Here is a 12,127-nt window from a genome sequence, read left to right on the forward strand (position 1 = left end):
TTTTTTTTTTTTTTTTTTTTTTATGTTTTTTTTTTTAAAAGAAGAAAAAAAAGAAAAAAGAAAAAAAAAGAGAGACAAAAAGTGGGTTATGGTTATTGGTTAGGTCTTGCTTGGCTTGCAAAACCAGACATCAAGTTTACGCTACTCGGAGAGGCCAACGTTTGTCAGAGAAACAAGATGTTGTGTGTTTATTGTAAATGTTACTTTGAAGGAAAACTCAGACATACATGTCTTCCACCACTGCAACTCATTTAATGCCCTTTTGTTTGAATTTCAAAATTAAAATTCTAAACTCGACCCGAGTTACCGCTCTTCCCTCGACCTAGGTTAAAAGTTAACCGATGAGGTGGGTTTATTGACATTTTACCATAACATCACATGAAAGGAGACTTTGTGCTCTAAATAACGAATGCTATCTCTATTGGTACGAGACCTTTTAGTGATGAAATAGCTTTATTCTTTTATTATCGATGGGTTAGCTTTTATATATTCGAGCTTCCGTGTTTAAGATGGGGCCATTTTAAAGGGTTTGTTTTTATGTCTTTATTCTTTGCAAAATTTGTTTTTTCTTAATGTCTTCTACTTTTATTTTGTTGTTTTTTGATGAGTCCATAAGCATAAAGATGATTAAATGTTGGTGTTGTGAGTTTGGTTGTAGAGAGAAGAAAGAGAGAAATGGTGTATGGTTCTTGATTAAGAGAGAGTGTATGGGCCACAGGAATAAATGGTATGGATGACATTTCATGTAATGTATCAGACCCCTTCACACATTCCAAGATGTGTTTCAGACCTCTCTCTCTTCTTTAACCCTTTTCTTTTCCTTTTGGATAAAACAAAACCTTCTCCTATTCACTTACCCTTCTTAAACTCTTAGTGTACTTTCATGTGTTCTATCTCTAATAATCTCATCATTCTTAATTAATGTTCATTTTTTCTTATTCCAAAACCAAATGGTACTCGTAGAACGAAATTGAGAGTGAAGAAGGTAAGTCGAATATCATCGAAAAGACGAGATTAAGAGATGAATACAATTACTGACACTGATCTATGAGTTGGTACTGGAGTTGAGGGTGGAAGAGATTGTTGACGTGAGGTGCAAGAGAGATATGGGAGATGGGGAGAACGATCAATGAATATTTGAAGACGATTGGTGGTGGAAACGATGTCGTGACTGTTGAGGTGGTGGCACAATTGATAGAGATGTACAATTGGGTGAAGATGCAGATTGAGTAGTTCATGCATAAACATTAAGAACTTTAGACTTGGTAATATGGTGGGATGTGATCTACCTCTTTAAAGGTGTCTTGTGATAGCATTCAAACTATACGTGTCGAGATAGCTGAAAATGGAGGTGTGGGTATTAATAAGTATGAATTAGCACTAATGACTTGATTGGAGCATGTGGTCGGAACAAACTAAGGATCTCCAAAATTTCTCACTAGATTTCCAAGATAGAAAATGTTATGTGCCGTCAATGTTTGACTGGGTCAACGAGAAGTCTTCTATTGACCCTCCTATGGATAAAATAGAGCTCTTCTGAACCTTTTGTATAGGTTTAAATTCTATTGGAGGCACTCTTTGTCCGTATATATATTATATATATTTTTTAGTTTCAAATTTATATATTATGTAAATGATGAACTAGAGTTAATATAATAACTATTATTTATATAAATAAATTAATAATTCGATTATAATTTATTTGAAGATAAGATATTAGCAAAAAAGTATTCGATCTGTAATTTGATTTTCAAGGAGAATTCAAAGTTCAAGAAGAAAACCAAGCCTCTGAATTCCTCGAACACGGTAAGTAGCCTGCATTAATTCTCATGCAAGTTTATCTTTAAGATTGACTTGGACTAGAATAATTAAGATACAATTAAGTTAATGCCTAGAAATATGCATGAATTAACCGGAGAATTTTGAGCGATGACATTTAGGTTATATTTAAAATTTTGTGACTTACCGTTAAGTTTTGGTGTGTATGATGAAACTTAGCCAGATTATCAAATGTACTTAGGCTAAGTATGTAAGTACTATGTCTTCTCCGACCTTCTAAGTTTAGTTGGTTAGGACAAACCGACTTCTCTAAAATTCAAAGCTCAATAAATCGAGATAGGTACTTAGATGCATGCTAGGCTGTAAGATTCAGTTTCGTTCGTAGTTTCAAGATCTATTATTAAGAGAGTTTGTCTGAGACTGTTCCTTCAAATTCCAAGTGGAACTCAACCAGTAGGGAACTGACAAGTTCAGTACGGACCTAAAGGATCTTATAGTTAGCCCATAACCCCTAGCTTAAGGGCTAGTTACCACGTTAAAGCTTAGAGACTTAAAATAGTAGAGGACTAAGGTTTTGCCATATGTGAAACCTTGTCTCATGATTTATGATCGGTATAGTAATATCAGTTACGAGGTTGCCTCCTGCAATGACATTGTGGAGATTAGTAGTCGAGTCAGTAGCTCCAATTAGTGAACCTGTCACAATAGTAGGGTCCACAATCATTCGTATTAGATTATCAGGAGTCGGATTAGCTAGGATCACGCCTTGAGCATAACATGTGTCACAATAGAACTCATGGGGACGACCAAAAGATCTCCAACTATTTGTTGGTCGTGAACTTTCCCACAAGAATAAGGGTCCACATAAATATAGTAGCATGGAAGGCATGAGGGTTGCTCCCTCGAAGATTATGATAACATTATGAAGCCCTTTAGGGCATCACTAACTAATCTTTTTTAGTTGAACAACAACTCAGTAATTTTTAAATAGTAAGAGATTGCATGTCACAACTATATGACATTTGGGTGTGTGACACGAGCAATATTAATTCATTATGGCTAACCTAAATTATCATAAGACCTCGTAGATAATCTAGATGAATGTAAACATGCTCCAAAAAAGCCAAGTATAAGACATCATGAGACAATAAGTGCCCAAATAGGGTCAATACTCGAGAGACTACGAGAAGAGGATGAACAACTCAGTAAAGATCCCAATTCGATCTAGATGGCACATTACCCTACTGAAGCATGCCTAGAGATACACAACCTAGTTACTAATCTTGAAAAATCGGTGCCCCAGATACGCATACATAGTCATAGCAAGAATTGACTATAGCTTACTGGTAGACAATCCGTAAATAAAAATCTCAAAAAGTAAATCGTAACACTTAGGTTTTATTCGTACGAAAAAACATGACATAAAATAAGGTTAGAAGAAGCAAACATGTGGATATATATGATTAAGATTTATCGAGTTAATCACGAAAGGGATAGGAAGTAAAGAGGAGAAAGAAAAGGTGATTCTTCTAATAAGTGGACTCATAATTTGGGTAAACCTAAAGGAATATATTATTGGAACCAACTTTATGAGTAAATATTCTTATATATATATATATATATGAAAAGATTATTATAAATTAGATTCAAAGTAAGATTATTATATATTACAATGTTTGGTCGGTCTACGGAATCTTATTCTTATCTTTGATAATAATCAAGGTGGTGTGTCTTTCTCACATCCACATTTAGCTTTTAAAGATACCAACTTTCCCAAAATAATCTATTTCTATCACCAAATTCTTCCTATCATTCATTATTATTTTCCATTTCTAGTAATATAATCTTCTTTCTCCATTTACTAATACAACTCACCCACCAAAGTCCTTAGGATATGATAGTAAGAAAAGTTTAAAGGTAACCGTTTGAGCCTACTACTAGTAGATATTGTTCTCTTTCGTCCGTTACGTATCGTCGTCGATTTCAAGGTTTTAAAACTTGTCTATTATGGAGAGGTTTTCGTACCCTTATAAGGAATACTTCGTTATTCTCTCCAATCGATGTCGGATCTCATAATCTACCTCCTAAGGGGTCTACGTCTTCGCTGACACACTGCCCAGTATCTAGCTTTGATACCATTTGTAACAACTCAAGCCCATCGCTAGTAAATATTGTCTGATTTAGTGTGTTACATATCGTTGTTAGCCTCGCGATGTTAAAACATGATTATTAGAAAGAGATTTGCACACTCTTATAAGGAATCTTTCATTTCCCTCTCCAACTGATGTGGGATCTCACATTAAGAGAATTGAAAGTTGTTACGTAGACTAACAATATACATTTTCCTTTTTAATGGCTCAATCATAGAAGCGTCAAAGTTAAGTATGTTTTGTTTAGAGTAATTCTATATTGGGCGACCCCTAGAAATTTTTTCTAGGACTCATATGAGCTAAGACAAAATATCCTAAAACGACTCGTCTTAGCTTGTGAAAATAGTCTTCACTATTAGGTGCAGTAAAAGATAAATATGTAACATGACCATGCAACAAAAGAATGTTAAAGTCAAATTCGAATCCTCGACATGGGACGTTCTCGAAACAATCTTCAAACAAATCCTACTAATATCTTTAATTCCCTTTCCTCTCATGTGTATGTATAATTTCTTACTTGAAATAGCGATATGATTTGATTTGCTTGAGAAACACTGAAGAGCAACATGGTTAGTACAATTGGTGATAGAATTGATGAAGTGGTTTGGTTCTTAGTTCAAGAGTGACCACCACACCATAATTAGACACAAATGTATATATATATATATATATATATATCGAGAGAGAGAGAGAGAGAGAGAGAGAGAGATGATTGTTGCTAATTCCATACTCAATCTGCAGCATACACACTTTGTCTTTTACCTTTTGTCTTTTATGTTTAAGATGTTTTCATCTTTTTTTGTGGGCATTTGGTTCCTTGAGTTTGAAATGTTGAGACATGGAATAATTAATTTTTGTGTTTCCCACAGGTAAAGTTTGGTGGGAAGGACCAGAGATTATTCACACAACTCATTTTCTACTTATTTTCTTCTTCATTTCATGTCTTCAAACCCCACTTTCCCCCCTTTTTATGCCTTCTTATACACATCACTCCCCCACACAAATATTATAAATTTTTCCTCTACACGGGTATTATATTGTCTATTTTGAGCGTATGAAGACAAGTGCATGGATCTGATTCTAAAGACAGAGACAACGACCCTCCACACTAGTATGATGTTATTCACTTTGAGCATAAGCTCTCCAAATAATCTGGTCAACGTAGGAGTACGACATGGAATCTTTGATCAGTAGAAAGGTGAGTAGAATACGTATGTGTCCATAGCATGCATTGAAAGTGGAGTAAAAGAAAGAATATAAAAGTAATGAAATGAAAAGGGGAAAGGGGTAAGCATAATTCCATTGGATTTGTGAAAGCAAATGAAAAGAAAAGCAAAAAGAAAGAGAGGAATGAATGAATATTGAGGAACATTCTGGTGGGCTTTATTGTGTTGTCAGGATTTGAATAAGAAGAGGTATAGGCCACGTGAGTGCATCCAATTAGCCCTAATCTAACTCTCCATTAGGTTTGAGATTCAAAGGCATGCAAATGGGCCATTATTACTCATTTCTAAAGCAAAAGACACTACCTTTCCTTCTGCCAAAGCATATATTCTCAAACTTCTCTCTTCTTATCATGTATCAACAATTTAGCTTTGTAAAAAGAATGTTACCCCTTCTTCCATTCTTTATTTCTTTAACGCTGAGTGAAAAAAATTCTAACTCGAATGTAACTAAGACGATGACGTTCTTTAAGATTATTGAGATTGTTGTTTGACCTAGATTAATTTGTAAAAATTGAATTTTGCCATTATTTTTACTGCCCGAGTTTCGGCCTCGAACAAGCTCTAATCATTTTGCTCAACTAATGTTGCTGATAATCTCTTCTCTATTTTTTTTTATATAGAAAATGTCGCAATAGCTCTGGCTTCTTCCTTGTAACCATACGAAAATGAAGAACTTTCAAATAACCTACCAATGCCAGCCAAGAAATCAATAGGGAGATATCCCAATCATAATTGCAGCCTTGAGTGGTAACATCTTAGACAACATCTACACACAAACTATGACATACAATTGAGGATTTTTGGTTTGACTGATCATGTTCCTCCACAATTTTTGGAGCTGTTTACCTGCCAGATGTTGGTATGGACCGGTTATAGGAAAAATTGAGGAATTTTGGTTAGATTAAAGGGCAGAAAATGAAGCTTCCAAAATTGCTTGAAATTGTTTGAAATTGAGTACTTGAAGTGAATGGAAATCTAGAACGATTTTGTACTAATTATTTGAATTAGGAGCTTCCAAAATTGTCGATTCAACTTTGATTTGATTGATGAGCTTATGAGACTACACCTAGCATATCCCAACATTTACTATTTGAAAGCATGTTAGGCCTACATGTATGCCCATGCCCATTTATGAACAAGGATTCTTTGCCGATGTTAGATTATTTAGCCATATGACTTACTATGTCGGGTTTTATGAGCCATGATTGGTGTCACATAGATGTCATTTATTGACTTGTAGTGCGGTGGAACGGTTATGACACAACCTCTAATCATGAACTCATCTTAATTGGCAATGATCTATCTAGTATGTAAATATGGAAGAGTCTCCCATCTATGACCTAAGATAAAATGTAGAGAGTTATTTGAGGGAGCAATAGATAATACTTGGTTGTTTTCTATTCACTCAAGCATGCAAACTCCTATACCAAAATAGAAAGAACCTAAGCAAATGAAATATTTTCCCTTAACAATTTCATTTCCTTCACCAAACCATTTCCAAAAACCTTGCGAACAAATTGAAAAGTATGTTAAATACAATGAATTCTCTACGATAGATACAATGATTTCTCTACTTCAATATACTTTCATACAAGGTCCCTTAGAAACAGACAAGCCCTAATGATACAAGTAAAACATATGATTGAGCCGAGTAAAACTACTCGAGGAATGTAACATTTAAGTATGGACTTATAATTTGCTTTGTAAAGAAGGCTTAAATAAAAAGAAATTTAAGAGAAACTTACAAACAACCAGGACACAATCAACCTACTATTTATCCCTCTACCAACACTATTTTCGATATCTAGCACACACTTAAAATTCTTAGTTTGCTACACACTAACCCTAACATGTCTAAGCCTAAAAGATCAAGGGGAGTAGGTTCAGAAATGACATGCGGTAGACGGAGAATCTGAACTATTAATCAGGAGCATATGACTAAACTAGTTAAGCTATGTTTGGTTAACTATTCGTTATTCTAGTTTTTAGATCATTATGTTTCCTAATAAGCAACATTTTATTCCCGAGGGAGTTCAAAGTGTTTAAACAGATGGGAAAACCTTAATGATTGAAGCAAATGACATTATTGTAGAGCACCAATGACCTTCCTAGAGGCTAAGAAAGTGAAAACCAACTTAAATAACTATAACCCCCTCTAATTTCCAACTATGTTTCATCATAAGTAAAATGAAATAGATAGAAATATTATCAGTAGTGATGAGAAAAATGAATGGATAGAACCACTAGATTATAAAATTAAACATTTCAGTTCTGATGGAAATTTCAATCCCAACCTCATCAAGTACATTCACAAGCTTCAAGCGCTTTGTCCAGCAAAAGTTTTACTTTTATTGCACATAGAAAGGTGAAAGGTAATGGGTGTTATGCAACTCCAAGCTTAGATTCAGCTACCACGAATGCATCTGCAAAATTAGTTGCCAGTCACATAAGTTACACATATTACAATATTTGCAAACATATAAAGAGTGAAGAGATGGTGAAAGAAGCATGTTACGAATATAACACTAACGCATCAGGAAAAAGTATTACATTATCATAGAAATCTAACCAATTGACAACATCCAACCAAAAATTAAATGAAAAATGTTATCCGGTGGATATGACAAACCTTCTTTTTTTAAGAAACCAAGCTCTTATGGTAAGAAGTGGGAATAGACTAGGACATACCAAAAAACAAACAAGCAAAAAGGGAATCCGAAATTCAACTGCGTAAAAAGACACCGATCCAACCCAATAAAACATATCCCATCAATACAAAAAGGTTATGTAACCTATGTTCACTAGGAGCATTAAACCTAACAGCCTCAAACTTCCTTGCACAATTTTTCCACTTCTCTAAAGATCATATTATTCCTCTCCAGCCAAACGCCCCACAAAACGACAAAGAAACTAGCATGCCACAAAAATTTTGCCCTTCTCTCGAGATGAAGAACTCAGAAGCACCACCTCCACCATAAAGTAACCATCTTTAGTCCAGCCCAAACATTAACAAACAAGCTCGTCACTCACACCAAAGGGATTGCACAAACTAGCATACCCATAACATATCGTCAAGGTCCTCCTCCTGTCTGCTACAAAGAATCCACCATAGCAAGTACAACATAAAAGAAGAATACCTTTGAACACAATCCATGTTATTGAGTCTCCCATGTAACACCTGCCATACAAAAAATTTGATTTTCATTGAGATTTTAACCTTCCAAAGAGAGGAGAAAGCATAGGTATCTAAGGGAAAGAATGGGTAGACAAAATGTGGAAAAAAAAGGAAGGGAATCCCCAAGAATTGAACTTATTGCAAGACTCTGCATACCCAAGGAAAAGGGTGTTGGTCACAAAGGAGGGATGGAAGAACGCCATTTGTGCTGCCTCTCTATGAAAAAAGGGCGACAAAAGACTGGAAGTCGAATATTAGAGATTTTGAGAAAGGCAACATCGAGGCCAGTGGATGCAATCTCTTGTTTGAGGGATGGTATAACCACATAAAGAAACAATGAAGAAAGAGGAATATCACCTACCCAACAATCCTCCAAAAAAATAAACTTCAAGCCTTACCAAACGGAACAATTCATAGACTAGTGCCCTTGGAACCACCACTTGAAACCCATTTAGAACTGTGTATGGACCATATCTACTCACAATAGCTTTGTACCACGAAGCATTAAGATCCATGAAGAAGGGCCACAATCATTTTAACAGAGAAGTCTTCTTACGTAATCGCAAGCTCTCAATCCCTCTAATCCTCCTAGCTCCAGCACCTTCACCACCACCTCCCACTTAACCAAATGAGTTCCTCACCTCTCATTGACCCTTTCTCACAAGAAATTACTCATCACTCTCTCAATATTCTAATTCACTGAGACCAGAAGTCTAAACTAAAATAATAATAATAATAAAAAAAAATAAAAAAAAAAACCAAAAATAATCGGGAATCCCACACAACAACCAGATAAGAGTGAATCTCCTACCTTTAGAGAACAAAGCCTTTTTTCCACGTAGACAACTGTTTTTGAGTTTCTTTTTTCCATAAGAGGATTGAAAAAAGTCTTGACTCTTCGAATTATTCCCCAAATTAAGTCCTAGATAAAGGGAAAGGAAGGGACTCACCCCACATCTGACCAAAAAGCCTAAGAACGCAACGTAGAGACAATAATTTAAGCCTGTGATGGAGCTTTTTCCCACCCAAGGTTAGAAAAAACTTCAAGGGAAGACAAAAGACCAATAAGATTAACAAATAATCTTTCCTGCCCTGAACAAAAGGTGAATGTCTATAAAACTGAGATGAATTAACTCATTTCCCACCTTAAACTCCTTCACAACCTCGTTCTCCATTTATAATGACACACTAACATGCTAGAACATCTACCACTCAAATTAAGAGAAAGCGTGATACAGGATCCTCTTACTTAAGAGCCCTAGAAACGAAGATCTTGCCACATTTTCCACGAAAAGATGGGAAATTTACTAACCTAATACAATTCAATATCTAGGTTCTCCAATTAAACCCAAATCCCCTCTTCTCAATGAATTTATCCAAGAAGTTGTACTCCACATGGTCACGTGCTTTTTCAAATACAATCTTAAAAACCACCCGTCCTCTTTTCTTAGCGTATAGTCCTCAAAGGCCCCGCTAGTAATCAACACTTGCTCTAAATTAGATTTCTTGCAATAACGGTCCCTAAGGAGTCAGAGACAGACTAGAAGTACTTATCGCATGGCTTAATTTATATATCACATATATGGTACTAAAATTAAAATGACATCCATCCAGCAAACAACAATATAAATACGAAAGTTAATCAGGTTAAACTTCCAACAAATTCAATATCGTTCGCAGCAGGAAATTATTTGGGTTTCTCCATTAATTTAGAAGTAAATATGAAAGACGGATATAAAGCATCGAAAGATTGTATAGAAGATAAATGCTCAACACAAAACTTTTTTTTTTTAAAATTAATCACACATCCAATTTAGGAAGAGGCGCAAATTTCTACAGCATCACGACATAATGGGCAAACTTGACCTAGAAATATGAAGGAAAAGAGAACCTTCGTTCTCTTCAGATGAAAATCTGATAAAATTTTCAACTAAAACATACAAATAAGGGGAAATTGATATGCATGATTCAAACACGACAAAATCCCTTCCGACGGCGCGGGGAAGAAAGTATTAGAATAAAAACCGAAGGGAAGAGTTAGGGAAATCACCCGTAGCAGTTAATGGGTGGCGGAGGATGCATCGGCATGGTGGTGGTGAGAAGAAGAGGGAGAATAGATCCTGTTGTAGACTTGCTCGCCGACAAGGTAGATGCCGAAAGCGACGAGGGCGATGCCGAGGCCAGGAGTGGCGTGTCGGAACTGATTGGTGAGACTCGGATGCTTCCTCCACTCGTCTCTCCTCCTGAAGAACTCTCCGGTCGATCCCAAAGGCTTATTCGCCATTGCAGACTGCTCTGATTCCTTTTTCCTTGCACAAGATGCAAATGCCCACGCCCTTCCCCTCACTCAGTTTTCAGGCTTCTTGGGCACTAATGCAAATTACTTTATTGCCCTCCTTTTCAATGGCTTTGACTCTGTATTTAAGTTAAATTTAAATTAAATTAGATTTTTTTTTTATTAATATTATAACTTTCAAAAACATTATTTAAAATAAATTATTTAAATTTTGTATGTGTGGAGTACAATCTCCCACATATGACTCTTTGATTCTTAGTGAGGATTGGAACACTTGTCTTTAAGGTTGAACTTTTAACTTTGAATATCTTAGACTTGTAATTTATAGAACATCTTCCGCTTAGAGCTTGTTGAAGGTCTTCGTCTTTCGGCTCATTGAAGGTCCTTTAGGTTCGTGCTCGTTAAAGGTCCTTTGACCTCTATTGGAAGTTTTCATGGTTTGGACCTCCCTTTTTGTCCAACTTTTTTAAAAATGGGCTTGAGCAAATTTAGACCTTGGGCCCAATTACTGTATTTTTCTTGAATCTAACCCAATTTATTTTGACAAGCTTAGACTAATTTGGATTTTGGGTCAAATCATTACTTGAGCTTAACCATCATTGGACTTGAATAGGTCAGTTGTTTTGTTATTTTTCTTTTCCTAGGGTGAGATGGCCATAAACAAGACATGTGCTGATGAGTCGCACAAAATACATTTTTTTTCTCAGTTGCCTATGGCATATGAGCATGGGGTAGTAGGTCACAGCCACTCCCGACCCTCGACTCCCTCATCGAAGTTATTTCAAATTCAAATTTCAAATTTAGAAGGGGTAGAAATTGATTGGGAATCAAATGGTGTCTATATCTTACGAATTTGGAAGAAACCTGAAAGTTAAACCTAAGACTCAATACTCATGATTTAAGCACTCTCGAAGCTTGCTCTTGTCCCAAATGTTTATCCAAACTCCGTTATGTCAAACATAGATGGTTGGTTCACCTCCCACTTCTGGAAGAGCTTATTGAGGGCAATGGTAATACAGTTTAACTTTTTATTCACAAACAGATGAGCAAATCGATAGGTTGAACCAAATCTTAGAAGATATATAATTGACATGTCAGAATTTGCATTACGAATTGAGAGAGAGAGTCGCGACTTCCAAAGTTGTCGTCTTGGTGCCGTCATCGCTGCCTCCCTTCAAAGTCATGACTTTTGAAAAGACGAAGAGTCGCGACTTCTAATGTCGTGCCAAGGTGGGGAAGACAAAGAGTCGCGATTTCCGGCGCCATGAGTCGCTATGACTACTGCTCCTCTGATGACAATCACAGTTGTAGAAGACCACAATGACAGCCGCCCCTCCGATCCCACATTTGCACAGCTTGTGAGCTCTTCCTCCGACCGAAGATGACCATGACGACAGCCGCTCCTCTGACTTTCGATTCAAATAAACGTGTACAGCTGCTCCTCCTCAGGTGACGCCTGCACAGCCCACAACGATAGTCGCCCCCCCCCCCCCCCCCCCCC

General features: G+C 36.3%; 1 protein-coding gene across 2 annotated transcripts; it reads right to left on the reverse strand.

Annotated features, from left to right (window-relative positions):
• Positions 1-7,358: 7,358 nt before the first annotated feature.
• LOC111439786 (NADH dehydrogenase [ubiquinone] 1 beta subcomplex subunit 3-B-like) lies at positions 7,359-10,690 on the reverse strand. 2 transcript variants are annotated; one of them, XR_002709865.1, is made up of 3 exons: positions 10,381-10,690; positions 8,293-8,333; positions 7,359-7,578 (listed from the first exon to the last, which is right to left on the reverse strand). XR_002709865.1 is itself a non-coding variant. In XM_023077315.1 (2 exons), the coding sequence occupies exon 1, from the start codon at positions 10,612-10,614 to the stop codon at positions 10,390-10,392; it is 225 nt and encodes a 74-aa protein (XP_022933083.1). In that variant the 5' UTR covers positions 10,615-10,687; the 3' UTR covers positions 7,359-7,578; positions 10,381-10,389. The 2 variants fall into 2 exon arrangements, 1 of the variants encoding a protein (XP_022933083.1); XM_023077315.1 differs by lacking the exon at positions 8,293-8,333 and having other exon boundaries at positions 10,381-10,687.
• Between the last annotated feature and the right edge of the window lie 1,437 nt (positions 10,691-12,127).

The sequence above is a fragment of the Cucurbita moschata genome, unplaced genomic scaffold (assembly GCF_002738365.1).
Source record: "Cucurbita moschata cultivar Rifu unplaced genomic scaffold, Cmos_1.0 Cmo_Scf00106, whole genome shotgun sequence".
Classification (NCBI taxonomy): Eukaryota; Viridiplantae; Streptophyta; class Magnoliopsida; order Cucurbitales; family Cucurbitaceae; genus Cucurbita; species Cucurbita moschata.

What these genes read in the sequence shown, in the direction of transcription:
- LOC111439786 (XM_023077315.1), bottom strand. Translation starts at nt 10,614, where the DNA reads ATGGCGAATAAGCCTTTGGGATCGACCGGAGAGTTCTTCAGGAGGAGA.